At 46.2% G+C, this 15,233-nt stretch overlaps 1 protein-coding gene across 1 annotated transcript in view; it reads right to left on the reverse strand.

Moving 5' to 3' along the window:
• Positions 1 to 15,233, reverse strand: part of LOC142788368 (uncharacterized) — a 189,198-nt gene that overhangs the window by 44,604 nt on the left and 129,361 nt on the right. The window contains exon 4 of the mRNA XM_075884932.1: positions 14,331 to 14,408. Within this exon, the coding sequence (XP_075741047.1) occupies positions 14,331 to 14,408 (78 nt within the window). The remainder of the gene's footprint in view (positions 1 to 14,330; positions 14,409 to 15,233) is intronic.

Raw genomic sequence — 15,233 nt, forward strand, 5'->3', positions numbered from 1 at the left:
GCATCCAGCCTTAGTTGCTGATTGATTGATATGTGGGGTTTAACGTCCCAAAACCACCATATGATTATCAGAGACGCCGTAGTGGAGGGCTCCGGAAATTTCGACCACCTGAGTTTCTTTAACGTGCACCCAAATCAAAGCACACGGGCCTACAACATTTCCACCTCCATCGGAAATGCAGCCGCCACAGCCGGGATTTAATCCCGCGACCTGCGGGTCAGCAGCCGAGTACCTTAGACGCTAGACCACCGTGGTGGGGCAAGCCTTCGTTGCTTCCAACATACTAGATTGTGACGTCGTCGGCGTAAACGGTATGTTTGATGCCGTCCACGCCATCCAGTCTTTTCGACAGTCGATCATGCAGAGGTTTACCAGCACCAGAGAAATCACAGACCCCTAGGGCGTGCCTTGATGTCCGAGTTGTACGTCTTCAAAGAAGTTCCCGATGCACAGCCTCGCTTTTCTACCAGACAAGAAGGACTTGATCTAGTTGTACAGCATCGGCCCAAGCTCGAGTTTCGCCACATTCTCCAAGATGAATTCGTGCTTGGTGTTGTCAAAGGCCTTCTCTAGGTTCAGGCTAAGAAGAGCCTTTGTATCTCTAGAGTAACCATCAAAGACTTGGTGCGTAAGCAGCAGCATTTCATGCTTTGTTGAAAGGCCGGTACGAAACTAGATCATATTGTGCGTATAAATCTCATTTCCCTCCGTGTAGTCGTTAGGTCTGTTGAGAATCGCGTGCTCTGCTACCTTACCCACACACTACGTGAGGGAGAGGGGCGAAGATTCTATACACTAGAAGACTTTCCTGGCTTGGGAATCAATACTGTGTCAGCTAGCTTCAATTCCTCAGGAACCCTAGCTGTTTTTCATGCTTGCTTTTTGGTTTGGTTTGCTTCATTCAAGGCTTCATTGATGAAACCAGTTAGACGTTCTATTGATGCGTCGTCGAGGTTGCCGAGGGCTCTGTTCGATATCCCGTCTGGCCCTGGTACCAACTTGCGATTGAGTATTTGTATCACCCTCCTGATTTCAGCCTATGAAAAGTCTTCGCCTAGATCAGGTAGAGGACGGCCGCCATACTCTGGGAACGCGCCGTCCTCGTCCTCTTGTTCGAGCGGCAGGTGCTTGGAAATTAATCGGGTAACAGGTTCGTCAACTCCCTGTTCTTTGGTGGCTTCGTGAAGGGCACAGACTAAAGTGTGTCTCTGCTTGGCCCTAGTGCTGTGCTCGTCCAAGAGGGGCTTTAGAAGGTACCAGGACTTGCCATTTCTGATTTGACCATCGACGGACTCACAGAGCTGGTCCTACTGCTGTTTGCACAGTGTGTCGCTATGTTGTTCGATTTATTGGTTCAACATTGGTATTCTTTGCCGCGGCCTACGGTTGTACCACTGCTCTTTCCATCAAAAAATAGAGCTTCCTTCGCTTCGAGCAGGTGGGCAAGCCTACTGCCCATATTCTTCACATTTAAATATGTCTTTATCTTCTTGGTGGCAGCGGTGGTATCTCTGCGGATGCCCTCGCACCATTCCTCGAAATTATCAGGAGCATTGGCCCTTGTACCGCGAATGCTGCGAAAAATTCGCAGTCAACCACTTTGAACTCTCGCACTCTGCTACGGTCCACTATAGAAGTTGGCAGACAGTAGTGGTCACTGCCAAAATCCACTGTGGTGTTGGCCCATGTAGTCTTTTCGACATTCTTGAATAAAGTGAGGCCTGGCGTCGTGTCCCTGGTCGCAGATTTGCCTATCCGCGTACGAAAAGCCTTATCAGTGATTAAGGTAAGGTCTAGTTCAGGAGCATCCTGCCAGAGGTCTCGACCCTCTCTCGTCTTGTACACGTATCCCCATAAGCCATGTGGGGCATTGAAGTAACCAACTATGACGAGGGGACGAGGACCAGCTGATTCATCTGCCCTCTCGAGCAACGTCTTGAACTGCATGTGCCTGTGTCTGGGGTTACTGTGGACATTGAAAACAAAAACACTGCTTTTACACTGATTGCGCTGTGGTGTATCAAAAAGGATTTCTACCATTACATATTCGAAATCACATCTGGCCAGCTTTAATTTGTAGGCGACGTGTGTCAGCTTTTTACTTATTAGTGTGCAGACACCTCGTTCTACTGACTGGCCAGGGACTGCCCGGTAACCATAGAGGGACGGTGCAGAGGCTAAAGTCTCTTGAAGGGCTATAATTTGCTGTTTGTCCGTTATTGTTTTAAAGTACTGCTGCAGGAGTGCTTTTTTACCAGCGTAATCCTTGCAGTTCCACTGCCAAATACAGATAATGCTTTTATCGTTATAAATTATGGACACTGCTTTCATCACCACCCTAGGGGGTCAGTGTGGCTCGAAAAATCTGTTCTTCCTCGTAATTAACTCCTGGGCTATCGACGTGTACGGGAATGGTGATTTCCCCGTTGCCAGGCGACGCACCCTGTGGCGCAGATTAAGGCAGTTTGGCGCCAATTCCTAGCACGATGATGCGCTCGTTCATTGCCCTTAGCCCCTCGACTGGGTCACTGAGTGCAGCCTGCATCTGCCTGACACTCTCCGTGAGGCTAGCAACACTCCCTGCTACCATCTTAATGTTCTCTGTAGTTGTAACTAGCGTTCGCTTAATCTCTTCGACTTGAGATTCCGTGTTTTTAAGCTTACTCACTACCGCCCTGCGTTCGGTTACAATGGGTCCATCTCCAAAAGGGGCCCGAACCGGCGTATCGGTGGTTTCGCCTTCAGTATTGCTGTGCATCGTACTTAGCATTGTTTTAAACTCCGCCATTTCATTGGTCATCTTGCTAAGCGTATCTTTAAGCTCGGCGTTTTTCTTTTTCCATCGTAATATATCCGCGTCTCTTGCAGGCTCTGGGGCGGGTCGCATTGCATGGGTTGCTCGCCGTCATTACTATGAACCCTGTCGGTCTTGGTTAGGATTGACTTGCGCCTGTTCTGCTCCTCGGTGGCGTGGACTGCCCCGGACAGCTGGAGTCCCCGTGTGTGCCAGCAGTCGGCCCTTAGTGAGGGCTCCGGTTTGGCGCAGGGTGCGTCAGTCTTTCCCTGGCCAGTTCCGAGACTGGATCTGAAACGGGCATGGGAGCTGAGACGTGGTCTGGTGCTACTCCTTGATTGATACTGTGTCCGGGACATGGAGCAAGCGCGGGATCTCGAACGGTACGCGAGACGCACCTTGGACGTGGAACGACTCCTGCGGCTGCCTCTGGTTCTGGATCTCTATCGTAATTTGAATCAGCCTCCAGGAGCCGATGGTCCGGGCTGACCTTGCTGATGACAGTCGTTAAGCACGGGCAAGGCATTGACATAGACGGATGTAGCCCTCTCCCGAGGGGCGTGGGCCCTCAGGCCTCGCCTGTGCCTGACGACATAGGGTATCTGATATCGGTTCCGGCATTCCCTTGATGCGGTGAGGTGTTTTCCGCCACACAAACTACATATTGGTTCACAAACATGATTCTCTTCTTACTGGATAGCTTGTCTGCGAGCCTTGCAGACTGAAGCGTCGGGTGTCGGGCAGACGTCAGAACGGTGTTCGGGTCGGCCATAGGCATAGTGAACATCGACTTGCTTCCAGTAAAAAGTGCACTTGATGAGGGTGCCACTATAGAAAACATAATTGGGAACGTTGTACCCGTCAAACAGCAGTATGATGACGCCAGTATTCTTTGTTCTTTTTGCTCCCAGGGACAGTGCATTTCTTGCACGGGCGATCTTTCGGTCGATGGCTCCTGGACCATCACTAAGAGGGATCCCATGGATGTCTTCCTTGCAGGTGGCATGCGAAGGAGCCACATATGCGCTGACCTTGTGGTGCTGTCCGACCATTATATTAGCTTCAACGTTAACGTAGCGCTTAAGATTCTTTTTGCTCGAAATAGTGACGACCATAATATTTTGCACGTGATCAGGGGACATTGTGTCCGTGTTCCTGTCGTCCGGACCGAGCACCACCGCGTTCCATATGGCCCCTGCCACGACAGACGTGCCAGCCTTGCTAATACACAGACCACCTATCGGTCTCGCGATAGCATTAGTTACTTCACATGGCTGGTTGGCTGGTTGGTATGTGGGGTTTAACGTCCCAAAACCACTATATGATTATGAGAGACGCCGTAGTGGAGGGCTCCGGAAATTTAGACCACCTGGGGTTCTTTAACGTGCACCCAAATCTGAGCACACGGGCCTACAACATTTCCGCCTTCATCGGAAATGCAGCCGCCGCAGCAGGGATTCGAACCCACGCCCTGCGAAGCAAGTTAATTCACATGGCACCGGCGGCATCTTGCTTCCCGTTATAAGGCTTTTCTTGGTATCTCTGAATCTGTGACGGCCGGGCGTAGGCTTTTGAGAGTTCATCTTAAACGCCGGTGTTTTGGTGCCAGCAGCCCCACTGACTTTTCTCACTTCTGATCATCTTCTAGTCACCGTAATCCATCCAGAATCCTTGTTATTATCTTAAGCGTTTCCTGGGTCTTCGATAATTCATCTTCTATCTCTTAATGTGGCAAGAACAAGTCCTTTTCTGTTTGAGACGAGGTGCCTGTGCGCCACGCAGACAGCAGCGCGGCAGGGCTGAACGACGGCATCTGTAGCTGCACACTCGGCATCATCGTCACGAAAGTCACTTATGAATATACAAACAGCCCACTCACCGGTGCGATTCTTGTGTCCACAGCGTCCCGATAATCTTAGAAGTCCGTCGCGACCCTATTTCGGGTGACTGCGGCCTCACATAACGCGAAAAAGCGAAGCAATCGCTAGAGCCGATCACAACGCGTCCGACCTGCACGGCGCCATTCTAGTGAATCCTCACATGATATTGAAACGCCCTTTGCTTCCGTGAAGCAATGACTGGTTTCGTACGTCATGCTCATATACAGACTAACGCTGCTCTTGGGTACTTAAGCGTGGAAAAATTTTATTCATCAGGTGGCTATCTAAATTGATACTTAGAAGTGTGACAGCACAGTTGTTAGGATGTTGCACGTAGACATCAGAAATCAGTAGCTGTTTCTGCAGCTAACCGTCAGCCTGTTTTATCGGCAAACGGTGCGCCGACATTGTCCGAAAAACATTAGGCCAAGTAACGTGATGAAATATCAGCAACTAAACACAAAAAAATTAACGGAACAGGTGCGATGGTATTCTCAGGCGAGCGCAATCGATGTATTTTGCGACACTCGATTCTAAATTAGGCACACGCCCACAGCAAAAAAAAACTGCCAGCAGTTATTCTGACGCGTTCGATACAGGTACCAATTGTGGTGGTGAAACAATCACATTCCTTTAAAAGTATGGCTCGTTAAACACGCAAGTTAAAATGAAACTGCGCTGTCGTATACGTTTGGGAAGCGTCACATGATTGCGAGGCACGCCACAGAGTATTTGTGGTCACCTCACATTTTTTATCCTTCTGCATATGTATTGTCTTGCTGTTCACCCCGGTCCGGGTACGTCTCCCATAACCGAGAATCGAACGTAATCTCGAAGCATGAAGTGCGACACCATAACAAACCTCATCAAAGCGTGTACGCTGGAGCACCGGCACCGTTGGTGATTCTACTGGAAAAATTATGTTGACTTTTAGATGCGGAAGCATCTTATACTCGCGCCTTGTAGCGCGCCGTCCGCACCGCTTCTTGAACATTCGACAGCTGACGCGCGCGCATGCGCCGTCGCGTCGTCGCCCACCATCTGTGCCGCGCGCCCTTCTCCTTCGAGAACATTCGACAGCTGACAGCGCATGCGCCGTCGCGCCGTCGCCATCTGTGCCGCGCGCGCGCTTCTCCTTCGAGAACATTCAACAGCTGACAGTGCATGCGCCGTCGCGCTGTATATATACTCAAGGTCGGCGCTCGCTCGCTCAGTTGCCGCTCGTCGGTTGGTTTGTACGGCGCGTCGACGTCCAAGGTCGCGGTGAAATGAATTCCAACGAATCCACAAACACAATGATCGACGTCCCTTCGACCAGCATCGTCCTTTCGCATACGTGTGTACGTGTTCACTCATTTAACACCCCCTCCTACAACCACGTTAACCAATTTAGCCATCGACCCAAGTAAGTCGCAATTTAACACCCCATTTCACAACCACGTTAACCAATTTAGCCATCGACCCAAGTAAGTCGCACTTTAACACCCCGTTAACCAATTATATGCTCCGCATCCTCCTCAGTGTTCCCCCGAGGGAAGCTGCGGGCAATTTTTTTCATTGTTCTACCGTCATAGATGCTGCTTCTGTCATATATTTTAAGCGTAAGACAAGCAAAAAAATGGCAGCATATCCACGGAGTGAGTGATGGAGTGTGGGGCGAAGCATTCGTCCCTCCATGCGTCCGTCTGTGCGACCGTCCATGCGTCTGTTCGTGCGCCCGTCCCTGCGTTCGTTCATGCATTCGCCCCTGCGTCCGTTCATGCGTACATCGGTGCATCTGTCTGTGTGTCCGTTAGTCCATCTATTCAACACTCCAAGTCCCACCATCTCGCATCTTTTTATCATATATTCCCCATATAGAAGCACCGCCATTCAGTGGACATTCCAAGGACTAAACAAGAGGTGGCACACGCACACTTTCTTGCGGCTTGCGCTTCGCGTCTACTTCCCACCTTCAACCACATTGAGTTCATGGTATATACTAGTTCACTGTATTCATGGCACTGCGGCCCAAAGCTCGCTATACCTTTAAAAACCAAGGAGGTTACGCCCAGCGAGTATAACGTAGCAACCTTTTCCTGTCCGATAGTGCTCAATGTACATGCCAATGGCTGCTGATGGGGATCGCAGCGTGCGCGTTGACTAAAAGCCGAATGCTCCTGTCTCTCATTCCCCATTACCAGCCATTGGCATGTACATTGAGCACTATTTCTGATTGTTAAACGACGCACAGAAAAAATCTCTCACCGACACCACCTTGGAGGTCAAATTTAATACCTAATTATGTGCCAGTGGTGGTTACGTACTACGAGGGACACACAAGCCACGCCATAAGGAGCTTCGCCCCTAAAAATTAGCAGATCACACGTACACTGGGAATCGATGATATGCAAAGCACGAATAAGAGAGGTTGATATCTCACTTTAAAATCAGCACAACGTTACAAGGTGGAGGTAAGTGATGCGGTACATGACTTCCGAGGCATGATTATCATGTTGGATGTGTCGTTTATCCTCGTCATCTATTTACGTCACGTGATACCACATTTAGTATATTTGGAGCCAGCGAAACAACCGCGAGCACAATATGAGCATGGTATGTTGTCATGGTTCTTACATGACGCGTGTCAGGACTATCATGTTTGTACCAGCCGTGTAATTTCGTCATCTATTGACGTCACGTAACACCGAATTTGGTATATGTGGAGCTAGCAAAACGGCCACGAGCACATCATAAAGGGCCCAATACACTCCAATGTACGTTGACGCGCATGCACGCTGGGCACAGCGACGCTACGTTAGCAAAACGCGAACACTCTCCAGTCTGACGCCAGGTGCGATCGGCGCTACCAGCATCCGTCAGCGCTGCCCGACGGCAACCAGTCCGAAATGCGACATACTGCATTCCGCGTCCATTCATTACCTATCAACACTGTGTCTCCCTTTTTGTGACGAAGGGACGTCGGACGTACTGAAACGCGCATGCGTCAAAGCAACGCAGCGTGGCGCGCGCCTGCGAGTGTATGGCACGCCCGGAGCCTCGCTGGGCAACGCTGGCGGGACCCGAGGAAATTAACGCTGGGGAGCACGCGCACCACCTCAGGTCGAAATTTATTGGCACCTTGACTGCTGCATGTAGTCATGTTCTCACACGACACTCGCCGCATGATTATCATGTTTGCACTAGTCACATACCTGCGCCATTCACAGATGTCACGTAATACCGAATTTGGCCTATCAAAAGCTAGCAAAAAAGCCGCGAGCGCATCATGAGTGTGATATATATTCATGTTGTTGCATCACACGCATGTCATGATTATCATGTTTACAAGTGTCTTTTACATGTGTCGTTCATTCGCGTCGTGTAATACCTAGTTTGGTACATGTGAAAATATTGAAACGGCCGCGAGCGCATCATGAGCAAAGCATGTAGTTTTGTTGTTAGATAACTCACATCTCATGTTTATCATGTTTGCACGAGTATCATACCTTCGTCATCCATCCACGTACCATAATACCAAGTTTGGTATAAGTGACGCTAGCGAAACGGCTGCCAGTGCGTCGTGAGCGTGGCATGTAGTCATCTTGGTACATGACACGCATCTCACGATTATCATGTTCCACCAGTCACATACCTTCGTAATCCGTCCACGTGCCGTAATACCAAATTTGGTATATGTGACGCTAGCGAAACGCCTGCGAGCGCGTCAAGAGCTTGGCATGTAGGCATGTAGTCATGTAGTCATTTTGTTAAATGACACGCATGTCATGATTTTCATGTTAGGGTCTGTGGCTTGTGTTCGCCATGTAATTTTGTCATAACATACCAGATTTGCAACATGCCATGAGAAGGAAACCACCGCTAGACCTGCTTGACTATGAATTGTAAATCATGACATTCATGATAATCATGTCATAATTTTAGTGTTAAGACTAGTCAAATATGTTATCTATACAGTCATGTTATGCCATACCAAGTTTGGTATCGATAAAATTATCGAAATGGCCAGGTGAGCTAAAAGTCGTGAGCGGCTAAATAGATAGATAGATAGATAGATAGATAGATAGATAGATAGATAGATAGATAGATAGATAGATAGATAGATACGCACAAAGTCACCGAAGTTCACTAAGAAATTCTTCGCATTTAAAAGTGAATGCTAGCAGCGCAGCGTCGTTTGAAGCGAGCGCGTGTTATGTATACGCGCGCCACGACAGGATTCAAAGAATCTGTGCCGTGACGTCTTGGAAGCCTCCCGGCAGGCGGCGCCACTCCAACTTCTCGGGGCTAGTAGTCGTCTTCACCTGTAGCGCTGACCACTAGCAGCTTTCAAGGCAGTGGTCAACGGCATTAAGCGAGGACTACCGGCGTGTCCCCGCTGCTTTACATCAAACGTGTTTTCCTTCAGCTTGAGATGATGGAATGTTTTCTCTCGCAACCAAAGACGTGGACGCCACCTCCGACACCAACACGGAATTTATTCGAAACCAGTTCCTTAACACAACTGTGGCAAAATAGTTTTATTGCGATAGCAATTATATGGACACTCTCAGCTGAATTTCGCCGCCAGCGTGGGCGTCGGCGTCAATGTCATGCACCACATATGCATACGAATCTATATATATGAAAAAACAACAAATAAAAAATTTAGAAAAAAAGACTCTGGTGCGCGGAACGGAACGTGGTGCCTACGCGTCCTGATTGCGAGGCGTTAACCGCTGCGCTACCGAGAGGTACCTCCTTCAACGTATAAACGGCAAGCTGTTTATATCTACCACAAACTGCTGTTGGTGGGCATCTCTGGTCGAGCTATGGTGTTTTCAGCATTATAAGTAAGATGGTGCGAAGCGAGCGGCGGCTCTCGTCTCTAACACGTACTTTAGCCTACAGAGAGGAGGGTAGTGAACGATCTCTCGCGCACCTTTGCCTGACGATGGTGATAATCATAGTCTTGGCTGATGTTGGGCTTGCACTGGAGCAATTCTGTTGTAGTGACGGGGCGCACAAAGGTCCCTGCAATCGTTGCACAGCCTCCGTTCGCAAAAAGGGCACGCTTTTCAGACACAGTGAACTGAGAATTCGTGTTCATCTTTACCTGTGAATACGTTCCATGCGTGATTTGTGCATGAGAAACGCCGGGCACGTTTCGATCTTCTTGCCATTTTGCACGTGACCTTCCAATTTTTCGCTATTTCATTCATTGCTTCGCCTTTGCGGCAAAGCTGTGACTTTTTGTTCCTATATATAACTTGACAAAATAACTTTTTTCAACCTCAGACCCAGACACAAACACTATTTGTGAATATAGGTTATATCCGTTCGTGAAAACCAGGTGGAACTTGAGCATATCATGATTGGTCCTGTAGGACAACACTAAAGCTTCCTCAAACTGAAATGACAGGCATTATGCTTCGCCATCTAGAAATTTGAAATATTTCGTCGTTAGAGACAAGAAGTTTTCTTACGGTAGGCTTAGCGCAAACTAAAGTCGGGAGACGAACAGGCGCAAACTATCAGCTGACTTTATTAGGACTGCACACACATATACGTGAACGAACTCACAGTCACGAGTCACACAAGAAAAAATAAATTTGATTAGTGGCAGGCGCTTAAGTATTCTAAATAACGACCTTTCTAGTTAGGTTGTTATACTCAAGTAATATGTACACTGACCTGCCTAAATATATTTAGCACTATGTATGTTTGCTCTACGCTGATGATACAATAATATTTAGCTAAGAAGAAAGCAGTGCATAATTAATAAACAAAGTACTAATCTTCGCAACATTTACACTGGTGTAAACTGAACTAACTGAAGTTCGATCCTAAAGAAACTTAAAGTTGACTTTTCGCCCCATCAATGCTCCTACAACTTCAGTTCCACATCATCTAATTCAAGATAGCAATGACTGTATTTACTTAGGTGTCAGACCTGATAGAAACTTAGAATTTCAAAGCGCTAATATAAATCTTGAAAAAAAATTAGCAGATTCCACGTACACGGGGTATCAACGACATGCGAAGCACAAATGACAAATGTTGATACGTCGCTTTAAAATGAGCACAGCGTTACTAGGTGGAGACAAATGATGCCGTACATGACTTCCGTGTCATTATTATCATGTTTGCATGTGTCGTTTACCTTCGTCATCTATTCACGTCGCTTGATACCCAATTTAGTGTATGTGAAGCTGGAGAAATGGCCGCGAGCATGCTATGAGCATGGTATGTTGTCATGTTCTTACATGACACGCGTGTAAGGATTATCATGTTTGCACCAGTCATATATTTTGTCATCCATGGACATCACGTAACACCAAATTTTGGTTATAGTTGAGCTACCAAAACAGCTGCGAGTGCATTAAGAAGGGTCCATTATACTCCTATGTAGCGTTGATGCGCACGCACGCTGGGCAGAGACCAGAGAACACTCTGTAGTCTGACGCCAGGTGCGACCAGCGTCCGTCGGCGCGGCCCGATGGCAACCGGCGCGAAATGCGACACTCTGCACTACGCGTCGATGTGTTATACAGACAACACTGTGTCTCTCTCTTTTCGTGACGGAGGGACGCTGGATGCGCGTGAACGCGCACGCGTCAAAGCAACGCAGCGCGGCGTGCGCCTGCGAGTATATGGCAGAACCGGTGCCTGGCGTGGCAACGCCAGCGTGATGCGACGAAATGAATGCCGGCATGCACGCACACCACGCCACGTCGAAATGTATTGGCGCCTTGACTGTGGCATGTAGTCATGTTCTCACATGACACGCATCTGTTAATTATCATGTCTGCACCAGTCACATACCTTCGTCATCCATTGGCGTCACGTAATATTAAATTTGGCATATGTGAAGCTAGCGATACGGCCTCGAGCACATCATCAGTGTGGCATGTAGTCATGCTGTTGCATGACACGCATGCCGGGGTTATTATGTTTGGATGTGTCATTTACCTATGTCCTCCGACCGCGTCACGTAACACTGAGATTGGTACAATGTGAAGGTAGTGAAACGGCCGTGAGCGAATCATGAGCGTAGCATGTATTCATGTTGCTACATGACACGCATCTCATGTTTATCATGTTTGCTTGAGTATCGTACCTTCGTCATCCATTCACGTTACGTAATACTAAATGTGGTATAGGTGAGGCTAGTGGGCCCCGCCGCGGTGGTCTAGTGGCTAAGGTACTCGGCTTCTGACCCGCATGTCGCGGGTTCGAATCCCGGCTGCGGCGGCTGCATTTCCGATGGAGGCGGAAATGTCGTAGGCCCGTGTGCTCAGACTTGGGTGCACGTTAAATAACCCAAGGTGGTCAAAATTTCCGGAGTCCTCCACTACGGCGTCTCTCATAATCATATGGTGGTTTTGGGACGTTAAACCCCACAAATCAATCAAGTGAAGCTAGTGAAACGGCCGCCAGTTCATCATGAGCGTGGCATGTAGTCATGTTGTTACATGACACGCATCTTATGACTATCACGTATGCATCAGTCACATACCTTCGTCATCCATCCACGTACTGCAATACCAAATTTGGTATATGTGACGCTAGCGAAACGGTCCGAGCGTGTCATGACCATGGCATGTAATCATGTGTTTACATGAGACGCATGTCATGATTTTCATGTCAGGGTCTGTCGCTTGTGTTTGCCATGCAATCGTGCCTTACCATGCCAGTTTTGGAATACGCCATGTGAACGAAACCACCGCAAGGGGTTGATTTGATTGATATGTGGGGTTTAACGTCCCAAAACCCCACCGCAAGGGGTGCAGAACCATGAAATGCATATAATGACACTTATGACATTCATATCGTGGTTCTCATGGTATGACTGGTCAAATATGTTCTTGACACAGTCATGTTGTGCCATACCAAGTTTGGTATTAATACCTTTATCGAAGGGGCCAGGACAGTGAAAAGTCGTAGGTGGCTAGTTAGACAGACAGACAGACAGACAGACAGACAGACAGACAGACAGACAGACAGACAGACAGACAGATAGATAGATAGATAGATAGATAGATAGATAGATAGATAGATAGATAGATAGATAGATAGATAGATAGATAGATAGATAAATAAATAGATAGATAGATAGATAGATAGATAGATAGATAGATAGATAGATAGATACATACGCTGAAAGTCGCCTAATTTCACTAAGAAACGTTTCGCAGTTAAAAAGCTTTCTTATGCTATACGCATCCTCATACGATCTTGCCCCTTTTTTTCACACTCCATTCTAACCCCACCTATATTAAGCATTATTCACTCGCATATCAACTACTACATAACTTCATGGGTAATACTTACAATACTCACTTTGCACCGTTACAGACAATTTGGAACAAAGCAACCAGGGTAGTAACTTCTGGCTCATGTAACAGAAATTCCAAACAGTTGTTCTGTGTGTATAATGTCCTTACAGAGCATGTTACAGGTAAATACTGTCTAGCCGTCTCGTTATTTAGGCATATAAACAATAGATGTCCAATTTCTACCATCTGTTCTTCTCGTTTTATTCCTAACAATAGATTTTCTTTACACATAAAAAAAAACTTCATCTTGCCGAAAATTCCAACTAACTACTCTGAAGAAAGCGCTCATTTTTCTGCATTTTTCATATGAAACTCACTTATATTGCTCTAAGCTCATTTGTCAAAAAATGCCTCCCCAATCAGTATAACACCGAATAACATTTCGTTAATAGATGCAGCACCTAAAGTGTGCTTTGGTATATATTTTCAAATATTTTTTTAGTTTCTTCTCAAACTTCCAAAATGACCGCATGTTTTTTTGTGTCATATATTATGTACTTGAAATGTTCATAACCACTGCACTCAAAATAGACATTTCAATTGGCTTTCTTCTTGTCGACGCAAACGTCAATGTTGTCTCCATGTTTACCTTGTATAGGAGGTCCCAATTCAGTCACTGACTCCAGGACTTCCTCCTGTATACTCAATTGCAATAAGTTGAATTTATAGATGTAAGAAAGTTTTTATTCTGTTTTTTATATCGAGAATTTCGTGATATTGCAGTGGAATGTTATAGTATACCAATTCATATTGAATATTGCAGTACCAACTTGACAAACGCTTGGTTCTTCTAAGATAGGTTCCATCAACAATTAACGTTATGGAGGTGAACAAATAAGGCTGCTTTTCTCTGTGACCTGATCAGTATATGTGCTAGCGAACGTGTGCAGCATACGTCAACTGGATTTAGGTTAGCTGTCGAAGCAGTTTGGCAGATGTAAAGCAGGAAACAGAAGATGTGCAAGCACTTCGTGAATCACTGCAGCCATAAGCGAAAAAACGAAAAAGCTGTCTTTCCTTTTAGGTCACAGAAAAGACTACCTTGTGACATCTGTGGACCTTTGTTGTATCGTAACTTTTGCCTCTATGAAATAGCAAAATATAACCACTATAAGAGTAACCAAAAATATATTACTCAAATTTTGATGCAAGAACTCAAATGCAACTTAATAGAACGATGACAAGAATTACATGTCTTTATTTATTTTTTATTCAGTGATTTCCTGAGTGCCCGAAGGGAGTCTTTTACAAATTGATATTTATGCTATGGGTACTGTGAGAACATGTAAACCATGCTAAAATTTACCAAAAAGTACAATTTCCTTCATTATAACTTACCGTTTGCTTTAGAAAGAAATATAGCACAATGTTCGTTCACGTTATGGTACACCAAAACTTTCTTCAAAGTATGTGTTCCTGAAATGCAAATTTGTTGATAAAAAGTCTCAAGATCAGTCATGTTGCCAGGGGTGCAGTCAAAAAAGTTAATAGCTGATTGGCACACATTTCAGCGTGCCTTCCTTAATCAAATAGTTTCGAAGACTTATTAAAACAATGCCGACATTTCCATTCACTGTTTATATGAGCTTACACACTGATTGGCTCTATGTATGGCCGTAACTCGCGCAATCTTTTGGCAAAGATACTATGTCTTATCAAAAGGGCGTTCATGCTGCTACTCAGGATTCCTAAACAAACTAGTTGCTTTGGCCATCGTGAATGTTTCGCAAGTAGCGGAAAGTGTGGAAACACTCCCTCTAATAATTTTATCAATTTCATGGCGATGGAAATGCATAGAAAGCAACACGAGAATTACCACCGATAATAAATTGTTGAAAACATTTAAGTAGAGTGTTCGACGTCTAGCAATACAGCGCTAGGAAGGGTGCAGGTAAAAAAATGCGCCTTTCCCTAAGGTTCTTGTCTTGATTACCTATTATTCATTAAAGCTATATGGTGTGACAGCTCCCGATTTTTTGTTGTTCCAGTCAAAAAATCTGCTAGGATTTCTAGATATTATGTATCGTGTCTCCAATAGAGAGATAGTACATAATTATTTGAATTATTTTTTCCGTTATTTGAATAGTGGTGAAGAAGCACGAAGAAAACGATTACTAAGCGTAGTTTGACTAGCAGCCCTTGCCGACACGAGCGGAATTAATTTTGTCGCTGTGAAACACAATTCAGTAATACTTTACAATATTGGTTCTTCAAGTCAAGTACAATCAGTAGCTGCGTATT

This window comes from Rhipicephalus microplus, unplaced genomic scaffold (assembly GCF_043290135.1).
Source record: "Rhipicephalus microplus isolate Deutch F79 unplaced genomic scaffold, USDA_Rmic scaffold_56, whole genome shotgun sequence".
Classification (NCBI taxonomy): domain Eukaryota; kingdom Metazoa; phylum Arthropoda; class Arachnida; order Ixodida; family Ixodidae; genus Rhipicephalus; species Rhipicephalus microplus.